The sequence below is a fragment of the Haliotis rufescens genome, unplaced genomic scaffold (assembly GCF_023055435.1).
Source record: "Haliotis rufescens isolate VD_foot unplaced genomic scaffold, xgHalRufe1.0.p SCAF_2, whole genome shotgun sequence".
Classification (NCBI taxonomy): Eukaryota; Metazoa; Mollusca; class Gastropoda; order Lepetellida; family Haliotidae; genus Haliotis; species Haliotis rufescens.
The window spans coordinates 31451679-31470299 of record NW_025963890.1 but is presented as its reverse complement, the minus strand read 5'-3'; the positions used below and the strand labels follow the sequence as shown (position 1 = coordinate 31470299).

The window sequence follows — 18621 nt, the reverse complement described above, 5'->3', positions numbered from 1 at the left end:
AAATTTGTAGAAGTAGTTTGAGGCATGTGACTTATTAACATATGTTATATTTGGCATTACACTTTCTCAATAAAGTACATACTCTACTGCTTTTTTAGTTGAGTTCCGTCCGGAATTCGAAGCCACACTTCTCAGAGTAAGGCACCTTTTCTTCAGCACATTTGACCACTTTCTAAAAGACAAATGTGTATTCAAAATTCTTTTTGTTTCAACGTATGCTCGTCTGTGCCAAAAACATGTGTGCCTACCTGTCCGAAAGTGACTCCAATATCATTTTCATTAGATATTATTATATTGACTGTTAGCAGCAGTTTTGACAACTAGACTGAACAGAATGTTTGGACGCAGACTGTGTTTTCCTTAATCCATAAGTGATATTATTAAGCAGGAGTTACTCAAACTTCTGTTATTTGGGTAGAAGTATTGAACTGTGTTGTACTGCATTAAACAGCATTAGAGGATTAGAGTGAGATATTGGTGAGGTCCGCTGTTGATAAAGTCTAAATGGTACATGGTTCATGAGAAGAAAGTTTTGGGACATTCAGGAAAGGTGGGACCGCTTCTGTTTTCGCATGTAATGCAAACACCTTTTTAGTTGCAATGTAGGTTATACTTCTGACATCACTATAAGTAATTCTTTTTAACTTTGAGAACATGATACAGTAAATTACGTTATCTAAGGAATTTTGTTACAAATTGGTGTTAATTATCTCTATTTCTTTTGTTTTATTAAGGAAGCATCTGTCTTTCTTTTTGAGAAAAAGATTGCAGACAAACTTCACAAACCTCGGCGACGTGAGACAGTATCTGAACTTCTCCGGAAAGAAGTTAATCAACTGGAACATGTCCGCCATCCCAATGTACTGTCAGTAATGCATGGAGTCGAGGAGTGCCAGTAGGTGCATTTCCTTATTTTGTGTCACTCTGCACTTAGTTAAAAAGCAATTTTCACATTAAAGGCACCAGAGTCAATTCACATACATCAGTTCCTGTGTATTTTCTTTACATGAATTTGTGTTTAATAACCCTTTTGGTACAATACATTTACCTGTATTTACATCCAGGTGATTTGCCTTGACAAGCATTTTTAGATGTAGATCTAGGATATTGAAGCACTGGGGGTGTATATTACCCAAGTCACAACTTGAGCAAGAACAACCGAGGGACTGTCAGGCCTACATTAGCATCTGAAAAAAGGTTGGGTGTGCACCCCCTGCGCCAGTGTACATATGTTCGTGTAACAACTTTCAATGCAAAATATCTAAATGCTTAACATATACTTCCTGCAACATCTCGTATTCAATTAAAACTAATAGGTTTCAGTGTGAGGGCCCGTATTGGCCCACATGATCTTCATAATTGAAGAAAAACGCAAAATATTTACAAATGATAATGAAACCATCAGATGGGAAATATGAATAGCAATTGGACGCTTTACTGGCATGTTCTTAGCTAAGACGTCAATGGTTAAAGAGGAAATGCTAAAATGTTTCAAAAAGGCTGATTTTATTTCTGTACATCAATAGGTCGTTGACTCATTCTGATTTCATTCTGTTTCTGATTTACCTTCAAGTCAGTGTTTGTCTTTACCCCGCATATAGGCCATACTTAAATATCATAAGTCCAAAACGTGCATGCCTGATATGAAAATGGTTTCTCGTCTTTAAAACTTAAGGTATTTTGTGAACAAGAAAAGTACCTCTATCATACTTGATCCTTGTAACTACTACTGTTTGTTTATGATGTAACAACTCTGGCTCTGACCTTGTAACCTTGTCATAAACTCATCATGGCAATGTTTTTACATTTGCATTTCATGATAAGCATAGAGGATCACTGTTTTCAATAAACAAATCGAAGCTTTTATTTCACTTTTAACATTATTCTATCCATATTATAGCACGTAATGTACCAAGGACATGACACATTGTTTGGTCATACTATTTCTATGTTCCAGTGACAGTTTGGCATTTGCAACTGAACCAGTCATAGGAAGTTTATCCAATGTTCTCGGAAACTATGAACGCATCGCAGCACCTGTTCCTCAAGAGCTTAAGGTGAGTAAAACTGATAAACCAAATATTTAGGATGCCAAACCAAAGTGATTGCATATGTATTTTGTCTGTCATGACTAGTGGTGTCACAATTGATCAAAGTATCCACACATTGTCTATGAGCTGATGACAATACATAGATGTAGAATGTTGAAGTATCTTTAATATTGATTAGTACTATCGATAACAACGAAAGTATCAAAGCTACCTCCCTTCACGTCAAACTTGTGGGTATAATCAGGGGTATATCTAGACCTGCTCAGAGGCCAATATTCGGCCGAAGTCAAATGTCGTTACAAGTTCCCAAATTGGAAGTATATATTTATCAATTCATGTAACAACTAATAACTAAGTTGATGTGTTTACAGAGGTAACCTGTATTTTTGACTGATAATGCTTAGTTATACAAGTGCCCCCTCTCATAACCCCCTAGTCGTCATTATAATCATATACTCACACGCAAAAGAAACGCAAGTCGAGTATGCAGTATACATGTTATTTATTTATTTTATATATATTGACAAAAATTTGACTGAAGACAGTTTAATGGATTAAAAGGCAGATGACATAATTGTTTTTTTTTCAAATGTTAAGGGCTTACACAGTTTCGGGTCAATACCCAAAATGTCAGTCAATACCTGGTGTGACCACCATTAGCATTGATCGCAACACATCTCCTGTACATTGAGTGGATCAGACGATTTATGAAGGCCCTAGGGATCCTCCTGCACACATCCAGAGCAGCTGTGCGTAGTTCATCGGCGGTTGTAGGGACTGGGCCCACATTGTGCAGACGCCGTTGAACCTCATCCCACAAGTGTTCGATGGGGTTCAGATCAGGGTTGAGGGCTGGCCACGGTAGAACACGGATGTTGTGTTGTTGCAGAAAGGCCATGGTAGCTCTGGCAACATGGGGACGAGCGTTGTCCTGCTGGAAAATGTGTTGTTGATGTTGTGCAAAAAATGGAACAACGTGGGGTCTGATCACTTAGTCGATATGCCGCTGAGCAGTGACGCTGTGTCCCCGACCTTGACCAACATTCAGAAAGCACATGGGTCCATGTCTCGCATTAAGTCCAATCCCTGCCAATATCATGACGCTAGGTCCACCCCATGGATCCCTTTCCGCAACGTTTCTGTCAGTGAAACGATCACCTCGACGCCGCCAAATTCTGACTCTTCTGTCTGCATGGGAGACACAAAAGCGACTTTCATGAGAGAAGATCACACGCCGCAACTCACAATGACGCCAATTGTGATGACCCTGTGCCCACTGAAGTCGTGCTTGTCGATGAAATGGTTGGAGAACAGGACGACGTGCTGGTCGGCGACATCTGAGGTTGTTGGAACGGAGACGTCGGATCAGTGTCCCAGCTAATGTGTCGATTATGTGTTCCTATGGTCTGTCGAGCACTTTCACTTGCAGTTAGAAACGGATGTCGCTGGTGTTGACGGGTAATCTGCCGATCGTGTCGAGGTGTGGTGACCCTAAGACGACAGCTCCGAGGAAGGTCATCTGTGGTCTGTGTAGCATTGTATCGATGCAGGAGACGGTAAATTGTGGTTCTGTTAACGTTGAAATGACGGGCAACATCTTGGACAGACTCTCCAGCTTCCAAACGTCCGATAGCCTGGTTTCTCTGAATTTGAGTAAGGCGTGGTGGCATTGTTGACCAAGGAGTGGTAGGTCCAAGAATCGGCTACAGTTCGTGACAGTTCGTGCATTTTCGATTTCGCGACAAATGGGTGCATGATACCCACATATTCATTGAAATAGTGCGTTTTGGCGATTTGTTGTTTATGTTGCGTTTTTACTCGGGGCTTCCAAAATGCAGCCAAAAATATTCATGCTAAAACTCGTATCAATTGATGGTTCCGTGTTTGTTACCTATTTGCTTAAAACCACTTTGCGTGTGAGTATATATATACATATGTCTGCAGTTGAATGTCAGACAACTAACAACGATAACTTTGGTACCGTTTGCAGCCTCTGTGATTTCTCCAGCTTCAACTGGACTTCCACTATCTAATTTTAGATATATTCACCACTTTATTATTCACCACAACATTATTGTTTAGCATCTTGACTTTCTTTGACACCTGTCAGATGCTATCTGTCTTCTGGTTGGCCCTTTAGTCCACTTCTTTAGACTTTCTTTCTCAACTGCCCATCCTCATGCATTCTGCGTGAACTCTTATGAAGGGAGGTCTCTTATTTTGAGGTGAGATACACTTCAATACTTTTCTATTTCCATCCTGCAATAGAAACAAATATACTTGTAGAATTAGTATCACAGTTTTTCATTAAAGTAAACTATATTTAATTACATTATTATGTTCACACATTTTTGTTATATTTATTGAGCACACGGTCTCTCAACCATGTGCTACTCCTTATACATTGTAAAGATTTCTTTTTGGCTTAAGCTTGATTGTATTAAGTATTAATGATTCTGCTTGAACTCTAATGGAGGGAGGTCTCTTGTTTCTAGCCTGCCTTCCATCATCTGACAGAATATTTTTCGCCAACATCATCTCGACTACCTCATGTTTTCACTTGCAGCCCAGTGATTGGACATTCCATAACCACGCCTGATTACAAATCACAAAATACAACGTTAAAATACCTTTGCATTTAAGAAAACAGGAACCTTATTTTGAATATAGTAACGTGTTTTCCTAATTTACTGCAAGGGGCACTTAGTACCTGCGTACTGGGTCTAACCTCATGTCGTTACTGCCAGAGATTCTACATTGTTGAAAAGAAAAGATATTCAGCATACTACCATAGTACAAATCACCACAACAGGCCCGTAGGGGCTTTTGTTAGTATATCCTATAAGCTATTCTTGGAATGATTGCACGTGAGCGACGGTCAAGGCCTCAATACACAAAACAACCCCAGCCAAGGTTAACCTCAGCCCCTAAGGTTATGATTAAGGTTACCTTAGTCTGAAGTAACGCCCGTTTCAGCTGAAACCATTACTCGGTATGCTGTTTTATAAGGACATGGCTCAATTATGACAGGCTCCGCCATCATGCATGATAGCGGAACTTCAAATTAAGACAAGAGATATTATTGGATGAAATGGTCGCGGATGTGGAGGTACTGGTGGACTGCAGCAATGAGCTTAACCCCTGTTAAGCAACCCTAACTGCAGCAACCGCTGCCCTCCAACAACCGTTGCCAAGCAACCCATGTTGCTTACCGATGCAGCATCCGCTGCCCCGCAACTACCGTTGCCAAGCAACCCATGTTGCTTACCCATGCAGCGCCCGCTGCCCTGCAACTACCGTTGCCAAGCAACCCATGTTGCTATGCAGCTATCGCTGCCAGGCAAGTACCATTGCCAAACCATGAGCGAGGGCAACTATTGTTGCCAAGCTGACCATCCGCTGTAAAGTTGACACTAAGCCATCTGCTGTTAAGCAGAATGGATAAATTGGTTCCTGCTGTAAAGAGGGCAACCCTATCCTAAATCATTTATAATTTGGGATGTATCCCTAGACGCCAAATGTAACTTGTAATGCAGTCCACCAGCACCCCGCCAAAAGCACCAAGGTGCTTCCCCACAACCACGACCATTCGCTCTCATGTACACCCACCGTGTTATAAAATACTGAAAATGTTTCCTACAAGCATACTGCGGAAAGGGAGCTGCCAATGTTTTGTGTGAATAGATCAAGTCTGACCGGTGACAAATGAACCCCGTCACGCAGGTACAGTTGCTGCTCCTGCCGGTTGAACACTGTGTGGGGAACCCGTATCCCCCCCAAGCTAACGGGCCCTGTTCCCCACTCGTCTGTTCAGCTTCTGCCTGGCCCCGTCCAGGTCCCGGGCACGGCTGGCTTCATGCCAGTACCTCCGTGGCAGCATGTCTGACCACAGAATGACAGCACCAGGTAGGAGGAGGTGTATCCTCAGGAGTGCCAGCTTGATCTCATGATATAGCTGACACGTGGTTACCTTACCCAGCGCCTTTCGAACCAAGGTGAGTCACCACCGCCTTTGGTGGTGTCTGCATTGCTTTGACCTGGGCATCTATCAGCTTGGTCAGCTCCTTCCACCTCATGCCGCCCCTTGCCAACCAGAGACATCCCCCTGGAATACCGAAGTCACTGTCCTGTAGGTGCTCTCTCGCCCGGGTCAGGAAGCTGGACCCAACCAACCATACTGAAAACATGAATCAATAGGAAGAAAACTGTTCTTGCATGGTTGGCGATTTAAATGTTTGCAGGTATGCGTATATAGCTTTTATAACATTCTGACCCCCACCTACCAAAGTGCTGTATCAAATCTGAACTCACTCCGTTACCGGCTGCTGTCCTTGCTGCGCCAATCCTGAAGGAATGCGAAGAGTATGCTGCTGTGCAGATGCCGCTTTTTAGCACGGCCTGAAATTGATACCTGGTCAGGGGAGATTTATCAAAGTGTACGAAAGCTTGAGTCTGACCCTGTGATCGAACTGTTAGGTATGCTTTAACTGTAGCCACTGGACACAGATTGAGGCCAGGTATGGCGGAAATGGAAACAACTATGCCATGTGACTGCCCGTCCGTTTTTGAATGCCTTAGAGCGACTGTTACTGTCTTAGTCGTGTCTTGGACTTCTAGGTCTAAGAAATCGCACCCTGGATGAGAAAGTTTGGTTTGCACGAGTTCACTCACCCGAAAGAAACCAAAGAAGGCCAAGCAATATACTGCTTGGAACAATCTTACTTCATAGGTAGAAGAGCAGACAAATTGCAGGTTGTTTACAATTACTTTGAGCAGGTCTATTGTTATTGGTTTTCTGTGATCGTACCTCCCCTGACACTTTTGCATCCCGGTAATCATTTTAGTAATAACAAAGTGGCCGGTGCGGTCTTCCATGCTGTGTAGCCTATGGTACGTTGAGATACCGGCCATATACGTTCTTACCGTACTCGGTGCATGTCCTGACACTGACAGGTGAGCAATGAAATGTACCAGATGAGTGATTGGAACCGGCCAGACATCTCCCAGGTTTTGTGATGCCCTGAATGCTTGCAACGCTTGGGTTCCTGCCTGGTAAGTTGCCCACGTGTTTGCCGCCAATGATCGCTGAAGGAGCCTCTCTGCCTCGATTGTTAGCCCTGCCAGAGATTGTCTGGAAGTGGTGTGGGATGCAGGTTGGCTGATGGAGCTGCATTGCGGAATCGTTCCCACTGAAATCTCGACAGTGCATCTGCGATAATATTGTCGTGTGTTGTTATATATCTGGCCTTGAACAAAATGTTGTGTTTGAGGCCCTGCAGCACTAGCTGCCTAATCAGTGACATGATTCTGGGTGCCTTTGAAGACTGTTTATTTATTATCGACACTACAACTTGGTTATCACAAAAGAAAAGTACTTTCCTGTTAGCAAAGGCTGTCCCCCACAGACAAACTGACAGCACAATCCGAAACAACTCCAGCAGTGTCATGTCACGAGTCGAGCCGTCCTCCACCCACTCACGGGGCCAGAGCCCGTTTGCCCAGTTCCCGTTATAGTATGCGCCGAACCCCACAGTGCTGGCTGCGTCAGTAAACAGCTGCAGACATGTATTGTCAGCCCACTTTTGATTCTGAAAAACCGACACACCGTTAAATTCCCCCAAGAACCCGAGCCAAACCTCTAGGTCCTCCCGAACTCCCCACGTGATGCGAACACCGTGTGCTTGATGACTTACCTTTGTATAGGCATCAATCAGTCTGCGGCAAAATGGTCCACCCATGGGTATTGCCCGGCACATGAAATTTAGCTTACCCACCAGAGACTGCAAAGCTTTACGGGTCACTTTGTGATTACCTGAGGCCAGCATATCGTGTATGATTGCGTTGATATTTACAATCTTTTCCTGTGGTATTCTAACCTGCATCCTGACTGTGTCGATTTCAAGACCTAGGAATGTTAAGCAGGAAGCAGGACCTACTGTCATCGCATGTGCTACGGGTACGCCCAGCTCCTGGAAAGTACTGAGACATGTATCAAGGTTGTCACCACAGTCTTTCGTTCCTGCAGTTCCGTCTGTGAGAAAATCATCAAGGTAATGCATGAGTTGGCCGTTAGGCAACTTTTGCTGGACACACCATTGCAAAAAGGTGCTGAATTTTTCAAACACTGAGCATGATATGGAACAGCCAAACGGCAAGCATTTATCAAAGTAGTATTTACCTTGAAAGCACAAGCCTAGCAACTCAAAGTCCTGAGGGTGTACCGGCATCATCCTGGAAGCCGATTTCACATCAAATTTTGCAAGTAGAGCATTTGGACCAAGTTGCTGTACCATACTGACAGCCTCGTCGAACCGTGCATATGACACAGAGCATGCTTCGTTGTCTATGTTGTCGTTGATTGATCTGCCTTGAGGATAAGAAAGGTGGTGTATTAAACGAAAATCGTCTGTCCCCAGCAAGGACTGACTCCTACCCGTTTGCTTTTTGGGTACGAAACCGATGGGTGAAACTTGTAGGTTCAGCAGGGGCGGCGTTTCGAAAGGACCTGCCACCCTAACTAATTTTACTTCCTTTTTCAATTTGGCAGCTACTATCTCTTGTAAAATGGGATCCCTGGCTGAGCGTGGATTGTCAGACCAACGACTTAGGCGTGCCCCACTCTATTCCAGTTGAAAACCTGATTACAAACCTTGTAATAAATAAATGGCATGGGCATGGTTAGAATGCTTTTACAGTTGCAAATGTCGCTTTAATCTAGTGAGTATGAGTGGAGTTGGGGCCAGTGCCTTTAGCATGGGTTGCCTGTGTGGAGTTAAGTTGTTTGGAGGGTCTACGACCCCCCTTTGCGCGAAAGCAAGAATAGGCGGGATGTTGTTCGCCACAATTGGAGCATTTATGAATAAACTTGCATTCTGGCCTGGCGCACCTTGACCTGTTGTAGTCCCAGCATGCGTTGACTGTAAAGTCACGGCCCCTGCTGAAAGGCACTGTAAAGCGTTCAGTCTTTTTTTTCTTGAACACGGGACATAGTCGGTGTCATGTGCTTCAACCACAATTCACCGTCTATCTTGCCCCACTCCCGAATTGGGTCTCGTGCCATACGGTGTCGGAATTGCTGGTCGTAGTTTGACCAGCCAAAACCCCCGGAGCGGACTGCGGCATTACGGATTGTTTCCATGTATGCAAACATGCCCTGTATGGTGGACTGACAAAAATGTTTCACCACGTAAATGCTCATATATATGTGGAAAGCTGACGTCCATTGACCTATGCTTAGTGTCCTGGCGTTAGCCGGCTTGGCCGGCGAGAATCGCAGATTACCCGACGAATCCATCTGCATCTTAAATGCATCGTCATCGTCATGCGACTGTGCGCCTGGCAACAATGTAGTCAACTCCACAAACTCCCCTCTCCATACTCTCTCCCGTACAACTTGACGGACGTGAGCGCTGATAGCATCCGCCTGGAAGGTCAGGGAATCCCCTGTTCCCTGATTGGTTGACCCCGCTCCTGACTCTGCACGTGGTGTGACGTCACGGGAAACTCCCGGCTCGCCCGAGTGTGCACTGCTAAATAACAACACATCGGGATTTCTTGACACCACCGACCCCGTTACCCCCAGATCATTTGTACTTACCCCTCGCATGCCAGTAAAGCTCCGAGAAGTATCTTGGGCCATCCGTTTGCCTAGCATATCCAGTATGCTGTTGAGTTGGCTCGATATAGCTAGCATCGACGGAACGGGCGACACCACTTGTTGGGGCTCTTCGATGTCTCCGTGATCGACTCGCGGGAGAACGTTTGAATTGTCCGAATCATCTGCTTCAACTAGCAAGTTAGCACCTTTTTGTACACTTGGCAAGGGGGGTCCGTGCAATGGAGATCTAGCTGATCTCCGTGACTTACAAGTAGCCGATGTCGCTTGCCGGACACTTGGTTCCCTCCTGGCTATTTTCCCGCTCCTTACGAGGCGGTGATTTAAGGCGGCCCGTCTTTTTGGTGGCATTCATAATGGTAATTGCAACGAATTATAGATGAATGCGCGAATATAACTATGTGTTGTATGGCTGAAAGCTGGAGAGCAAGTGCTGCGTGAGCTGATGTCACGCTACAACAGGTCATAGAAAATATAAACAAACGCTCCTTTACCGGACGTGCCAAGAGCGGATCTAGGCCAGAGACGATGGCACCATGCAAAACGGCACGTAGCCGCACGGAATGAAGGTATTTCGCTGTAATAATATTAGCAACTGTGCCAAGCCTAACATAAAGGCATTTAGTTCTAATCACTAAATGCTATTAAAAACACGACAGTTACGGATAACTTTGACTAATTCTAACACAATTTGTTAGCGCCGATTTTTAGACCGATTTACATATCGTCAAATATAATTTCTAAACAATGAACGGTTACGAAACTATAGCTAACTTCCACCACATTGTACCCTACCTTTCTCAGTAGCATGCCTACGTGTTGTTTTAAGTCCACGTGTAAGAGCCTTTTTAATTAATCCCAGGTAATATCATATAGCACAACAAATTCTGGATAAACAAGTTAGACCATTAAATGAATCCAATCGCGTGAAGAATCTCAAGACAAAAATACACATGCCTAGACAGTTTATCTGAATGATCATCATACATTTCTTGATACTATCAATTTTCTTTGTATGGTGCAGAAGAAGGATGACAATTCTCAAACACAGGCAGCAATACCGCTTGTTACTCCATGTGTACTACAAACATGTTCTTCTACTTATTTTTCCTTACACCCTTACTTATACTTATATAGTTAATTCTCATGACATATAAGCATTACATTCACTGGCGTTATCACACATTTAAGCCACAGCGTTGGTTTGTGAAATATTGGATACCGTCTTCATGGGGATGTATGTGTGTGTTCACCTACAAAACAAGGTATGTGCTTCACAGGAAGTTTTAAAAATACAATATAGTTTAACTTTAAGGTTTCACTCAAAGAATTCTTTTCCATGCAACCTGTCAGTAATTGGCAAGTCTTTGTCTATGCGCATGACTCTGAAATTAGGGTACTTACATATTTCATAATTGATACTGAACACGTTTCGCTACCCCGTCCTTTGTTGACATTGTAGACTAAACAACCCACATACTCATGTGTCAGAATGTGCACATTTCCTGGTATAATGCCAAATGTATAATTACAATAATCATAGGAAGTTATATAACAGTTTATTTGGCTAATATTCCGTACATATACATATACATATATATATACATATATATATATATATATATATATATATGTAAAACATGTTATCTCGGAGGTTATAAACATATCAACTTTAATTTGTCATATCAGACAATGAGTTAAATATGATTATTGGTGATGATCGAATCCCTAACTCCCTCCCCCTAAATGATTCATAATAGGGGGTTGGGATATTCTTCCCCTGGATCGTCGTAATCAGTTGGCAATGAGTAACGATGAAGCACGAAAAGTTGTGTCTTGCGTTCACGTAGGTCTACGTGACGAATCGCAGCAATGGCATAGGCCGTATCAGGAAGTTGCTTGCATCTTTCCGTTACGTACAACGTCCATTCGGTTAGTCCGGGAATGGCACGAGTTAGTTACAAAATAGGGAAATGGTAATACGGTTTCAAAAAAACATTTTAAATTAATATGCATATATATATATGTTTATGTAGAGTGACACGCACATCTTGGGGAGATTAAAATACAAATATTGGAAGTCGGTCGAATTACGAATCTTCGAGACTCCTGAACACTATATAACATCAACACATCGTCCGACTAGAGATGTATTTTATATATTCTGTATAATTTGTGAGAATGCAGTTATGATTTGTTTGTTTGTTGTTTAACGCCGTACTCAGCAATATTCCAGCTATATGAAGACGGTCTGTAAATAATCGAGTCTTGACCAGAAAATCCAGTGACTGACATGACCATCGATCCACGCAATTGGATACTATGACATGCATCAACCAAGTCAGCGAGCCTGACCAACCGATGCCGTTACCCACCTCTTAGGACAAGCATAGTCGCTATTTACGGCAAGCATGGGTTTCTGAAGACCTATTCTACCCCGGATCTTCACAGGTGTAATGCAGTTATGAATGCTGTGCATGGTGCCAAAGTCACAAGCAACACGTATTTAGGGCGGAACTGTGTTTTCAAGGACAAATTCAATCGCTGGAGTTATTTCTTAACACAATAGCCATGGGTATTTTTTGTATTAAATGCACACGTAAACGCAAGAATTACAATATTAAGGTATCAATATAAAAAAAAACCAGAATTGATAAACACCATTTTTATAAACGTTTGGAGTCGAGAAAAGAGATACTCTACGATGTGTTTGTTTGTTGTTTAACGCCGCACTCAGCAATATTCCAGCTATACGACGGCGGTTAATACTCTACGAACATGTCTTCTATCGACTTCTTGGAATTAGCTTCATGCAAATTTTTCCTAGGGCATTACTTTCATTGGTCTAAATCGACGTGACCTCTTCCGGGTCATACCGCACGTGATGGAAGTGCAATGTTTTTTTTTACTACCGGATGCTATGCCTTAAGGCGTAGATTTATATGGGTTTGAAAGTCTGTCTCACAAATTTATTGACATCAGAATAATTTGCTCAATGTTAGATCAATCTTTCCATCCGTACCATGTCACTTAAAGTGTTTATTTATGTGTGTGTTTTTAATCATGTACCTTGGCCGATCGCGATCAAACGTGGAGTAAGTTCAATAACGCTATCATATTTTGTAATATCGCAGCGAGGCACACAACAGGTTCTTTTTTAAGGTTACCTGTACAACAAGAGCACCATTCAACAGACTTGTCAACACTGGAGATGCATTAATAAAGCCTACAAAGGAAGTTGTACAACAGTCGGAGACTTTGAACAGAATACCACAGACCACACCCATCCCTGTGAGGATGCCGACCGACTCGAGGAAGAGGACCAGAGGGCAGACAACCCACATGCATGAGTTGTACAACCAGGGTATTGCTCAACAAGATCAGGCATCTCTACAGCCCTGCTTCACCTGTATGAGCAGGTCACTCTACAGGCATCATCAGAAGGCCATTCCAGTGCTGCCACAGACCAGAGCTGAGGTGGATCTGACCGAGGATTGCAAGGAAGACAATACAATCCTGGCGTTCTCAACACAATGTCAACTTGAGGCACTTCAGTCAGCGAGACCATCTACATGGGTGGGACATTCACTTCCTGTCCTGCACTCTGGGATCAAGTCTATATCGTGCATGCCAGACGTGGAACTGTCAACTACCCTCTTGTATTTACCCTGTTACCAGATTGACAGATGATAAAATACTAGTGACTCTTCAGTCAGCTAAAGACACTCGTCCAGGCGAGACTCCAGCGAGAACCTTCTCCAGCCAAGCAGTGTGGAGGAAGACACAGGATCTTGGCTTAGCTGTCCCCTACAAAGAAGATTCCCATGTGAAGCAATGGATATGGTGAGCTGCGGCACTACCACACCTCCCTCTTGGGTAAGAACAAGACGATGCCACAGATGAGGTCTTCAATGAATGTATAGTGATGAACTGGGTTGGATTCAAAGCCAGACAACAGGACCGCGCACCAACAACGATCTTGAGGGATTTCACAACCGACTCAATCGAGAACTACCCCACGACCATCCGAACATATACCACTTCATTGAAGTTATCCAGAGAGTCGAGAGGGCGGACCGCGCAAAGATGTCCCAGATTGATTCTCTTATCTTACATAAAGTACTTAAAGTTTGTAAAGTACAAGTTTACTTTTCTACATTATCTTATATGAGTACTTAAAGTTTATGAGGGCGGTCGGGTAGCCTGGTGGTTAAAGCGTTCGCTCGTCACGCCGGAGACCCGGGTTCGATTCACGACATGGGTACAATGTGTGAAGCCCATTTCTGGTGTCCCCCGCCGTGATATTGCTGGAATATTGCTAAAAGCGGCGTAAAAGCAAACTCACTCACTCACTAAAGTTTATGAAGTACAAGATTACTTTTCCACTTGTTTTGGATCAGTCCATTTTAATACTTAGGTAACATAGGGTAGACCAGTCAGTGCATTCAGCCATGACCTATGTTGTTTTAAGGTGTATGACAAATGGGACGTGTAACTAATTGGAGGATACCATTATCGTCGGTGTGTCGAAATTTGCTGTTTGACGTCACACATTGAGTGCATGAGGAATGACGTAATACTTTGAGCACTTCGGCATGCATTTTCATATACATGGCAGAACAAGCTGATTAAACTCAGAATGTTTTACAAGTTGCAGCGCCTTCTAAAACATAATTGGGTGGCATACTATTTTTAACAACAAAAATATAGTGAAATGAATATTTGATTTGGAATGAAGATTAAAGATAATTCATTAATGTGTTATGTAACATAAGCCTAACTTTCGGAAAGAAATAATAGTGTAGATTGAAAACTGAACGGATAGTTTTTTACCTGATTTTTACCTGATGCAAGATATTGCATCATATATGCATAAAAAGTATGTATGGCTATGAATGATATCTTCTGTGAGTCCCTATGGACGAAAAGGAGGATACATGTTGAAATCATTGAAAGTGATTAATTAGGATCTGTAAGATCTGTGTGATTTATCTGGTCTCATCAGAAAATACAATCTATAATAATCATTTAGTGTCCCACATACTTGGTATGTTTTTGGTTGTTGGTACAGTGGTCAAACTGGGACACCATGGTAATGTTGTCAATTGTCCTCGATGTACTCACAAGCCCCAGGCATTTGTGAACCATGTAGGGGATGAAAATCATCAAAGCTATGAATATGTAAACAGCTATTCTCTATAAGCATCACAAATGGTCTGTAGTTTACCCTAATACTCTGCTCCTGATGCCTGTGATGCCTATTTAACCCAGACAGGTTGACAAAGGACAGATTTAGGATGTTTTCAGGCAGCTTGGGCTGATCAATTTGGCGAAATATTCATCTGTAATTGCCTATTTTGTTTCTATTGATTTTTTTTACACAAATTAATCCCAACCGTTGTGTGTGATGTTTCAGTCCAAAAGAAAGCGTTAACGTTTTAGTGTGTTCATTTCAGTTTTGGAGGGTTGGCTTATCTGTGCTCCAACAAATATGAAAAATGGCCGTAGCCTAATGAAGTCAGTTATCGCTTCTTTATAGAAGTGTCATATCTTGAAAGTGAGACACTTTTTTATACCATATTATATGCCATAAACAAAGATTTTAACCATATGGTATTCCTGCTGTATAAAAACAGACTTTCAGTTATTTGTGATGTTAGCTTACAGGAAAGTTATCCCCCCAAAACTAAAAAAAACAGTACACACATTTGGTTATATAACAAACTGACGGATATAACAAACTCACTTTTTTTGTCGTGACTATTTGCTGTATATGCATTTTACGAACAACGGTTATAACGAACTAAAATTAGTGGTCCCTTTGAGTTTGATATAACTGTAGTTTACTGTATAGATACTGATGATTACTGTGGCCACTTGTGGCGAATTAGTTTAGCTGGTATTTTAAGCTGTTTGGAATGTGATGGAAATGGTAACAATCTGAACATAAATCCAACATTTTCAGGCTTTGGCTTTTAAGGCTGCTTAATTACTTCCCTGTTGATGAGTAATTTGAAGACCATGATATGCACTATCGTGTGTTTGCAACATGCTCCATGTTTTAAATAATCAGAAGTGTTGTTTGTTTGGATGTAGATTTTAGGCCTGTTCCATGGTTATTAGAGGAGTGTGTGACAAGTGATCTAGTTCCACAGTGCAGTCATGAAGCGCACTATCACTGTTGGGAGTCATGGCATTAAGATCACTTTGTTGGCTCAGATATACACAATTCAAACAGGAATTTTCAAAATGGTTTTATTTCATTTCAGGATCATGACTTCATTGAGGCTGAAATAAAGTACGGCTTAATGCAGGTAGGAAGTGGCAACAGAGCATTCATTCTCCAATAGAATGCAAGCTTTCAAACAGCCAAATCTGTCTGAAGTTAGCTCATTCAGACATTTAGTGCTTGTTCCTTTTACGCAAATTCTCCACATGGCATTATAAGTTTCAGATAGAAACTTAAAATGATCTTCAAAATGGTGGTAAAAATCTGTCGTTTGCACAATCAATAAAAATATTATCCGTTAAAAAATGAATGGATGTGTCTGCTGTAATCTGACTGCAGTGGTACGAAACACTGCAAAATGGGATTTGAAAACCACAAATCTAGACTTTATGTCTTTTCAATTCCAAAATTAAATTTTGGCATTCAGCTTGGAGAAATGGACGATGCTTTTATTATCTATCAAGTTGATTGAATATTTATGAGAATGACTGACTTTTAGATCATTGTTTTGTTTGAATTGTTTCTAATGCTTTTAAAACTCTACTGTTTAGTTCATCTGAAAGTCAAATGTATTTATGTTATTGTTTACTTCTCTGGAAAGTGTCACACACATTGTCATCTGTGAATATCTTCTCTCAAGAAACCACGGGAACAATGAAGCTGAAACCTGGCAAGCTTATTCCTACCACAAGACTTGTATTTGTTACACAAGGTTCACATCCAGCCTTCTATTATGAAAAACTCATATATAGCCATCACTCTGACATTTTTAACTCACCTAACTGAAAGTCAAATGATCTTATGTCATGGCCTGCTTGTCATATGCGGGTGTAAACACTGCCTCCACAGCAACCAGTGGAATTCATTGCTCAAAACTTATATTTTTGTTCCTACCAATGATGACACCAAAATTTGTTCAAGATATACATATCCAATTTTCAACACATTGAAACACCTATTTATAACTGTTTTTCGGTCAATAATATTCATAATGCTGTGAGATTTTTACAGGTGTATTTATTTTAAATTTTGACTTAACTTGGCTTTTGCACATTGCCATTACTGAAAACCGAAAAGTAGCCATTGTGTTATTGACTGTGACACGTGTTAGTACAAGTGTTAGTGCGACAAAGAAATTCATGTTACAAGGCTGCTTGACTCGACTGTTTTCTCATAATACATGGGTACAATGTGTGAAGCCCATTTCTGGTGTCCCCCGCCCTGATATTGCTGTAATAATGCTAAAAGAGGCACAAAACCATACTCACTCACTCACTCTCCAGGTGCTTGACTGACTCAGTTCATTAGGGGGCATGGGTGGCCCAGTCGTCGCTATTCGCTGTGCAGAGTTGTATCCCTTGGACACGCCAGAAATCTATGATTGTGGGTTCGAATCCCGGTTCGCCCGATTATGTTTCTAGGTTTGTCAGCACCATACCCGTGCTCGTAGGTTTCACCGAAGTGGTAAACATATGAGACCTGCATCACTTTCCTCCCACATTAAGCTGACACGCCGTGATATAACTGGAATACTGTTAAAAGCAGTGTTAAACCCAACTCACTCACTAGTTCATTATCAATTAGAATTTTTAGAAACTGAAATATGTAAAAACAATACTATTACAAATATGGAAATGCCTTAAATGGATAACTTATTCATCACTAACTGAATGAGAAGGTAACCTCCCAATAGATAGACCCCTTTAGTTAAAACAACACAGTGTATGGGTGAGTGAACAGTAACTCAACTCTGACCTCAGGATTATAATCCAACAGAGATAAGTTCAAGATTAAAATTATTTATTTTTATGTTATGGACATGAAGGATTCTGTACATAAATTCTGCATGCACAGTTAGCAGACTTTCAGTTACAAGTTCACATATCTCCACATAAACTGTGATCAGAATATACCCCCTCTGGGTAGAGCACTCAAGGTGGGACTGGTCCATTACAGCTGTAGGTATTGTCCTAATTTGTCCCCTTCATCACTGTCTGACAACCTGGTCTCTAACGGTTCCCTCCCATCAGTCAGACAGGCCATTTGTTGTACACCTTGTTATTGCCAATTATCATACAGTTGAGTAGGGGGGTAATTAGAGCACTCACCTTAAGCTGTAATGGTATGACCCAACACTCTGAGTTAAGGTCTTTGTTACAACAATGTTAAACTCATAAAGGGTGAGTTGTTGTGAGCTGGTTATCTTGTCAGAAGAGGGTAATAAAATAATCAAAGTCACTGTAAGTTCTTTTACTAACAAATGATTAATATGTTGTTTTAATAAATACTTTGCCCTTTGAAGTTAATAAATGTAATTCATGTAATCCTATGAAAGGAGACTAGAGATGTTTCTTGTTAAACAGGGTTCATATTTATAATATTATGTTGAATAAACCATACTAATTTATTAATTAATTTTCTGCTTTACAATTTGTTTTCTTACAATCTGCAAATGAATTAGCACAAGATCATTCATAATTATAATCTTGGTGTTCCCTATAATTCAAGCTTAAACATAAACACAGTTAATGATCTGTGTGGAACAGTCCATATTGATAGGTAGAAGGCAGGGGATTAGTGGTCCAGTCATGCATATCCTATTTTGTTATAAGCTGTATGACAAATCGCCTGTATGACTGATGGGAGGATACTTCTCTAACTAATGTGGTATAGCCAATCAGGGTAAATCAGAAGTTTAAGATTGCCGTCTAAGTGTTTTGTTTTTA

At 41.6% G+C, this 18621-nt stretch overlaps 2 protein-coding genes across 2 annotated transcripts in view; one reads left to right on the top strand and one right to left on the bottom strand.

The window, feature by feature from the left end:
* The window catches only part of LOC124119420 (SCY1-like protein 2), a 328929-nt gene that overhangs the window by 27613 nt on the left and 282695 nt on the right, over positions 1-18621 (top strand). The window contains exons 3-5 of the mRNA XM_048399279.1: positions 735-895; positions 1958-2057; positions 15936-15980. Coding sequence (XP_048255236.1) covers positions 735-895; positions 1958-2057; positions 15936-15980 — 306 coding nt within the window. The remainder of the gene's footprint in view (positions 1-734; positions 896-1957; positions 2058-15935; positions 15981-18621) is intronic.
* On the bottom strand, positions 3884-8344 carry LOC124119423. Its single transcript, XM_046481914.2, has 2 exons — positions 6027-8344; positions 3884-4310 (listed from the first exon to the last, which is right to left on the bottom strand). Exon 1 carries the CDS (start codon positions 8342-8344, stop codon positions 7163-7165), a length of 1182 nt encoding a protein of 393 aa, XP_046337870.2. The 3' UTR covers positions 3884-4310; positions 6027-7162.

Coding starts and splice junctions, on each gene's coding strand:
- LOC124119423 (XM_046481914.2), bottom strand. CDS start 8,344: ATGGTACAGCAACTTGGTCCAAATGCTCTACTTGCAAAATTTGATGTG.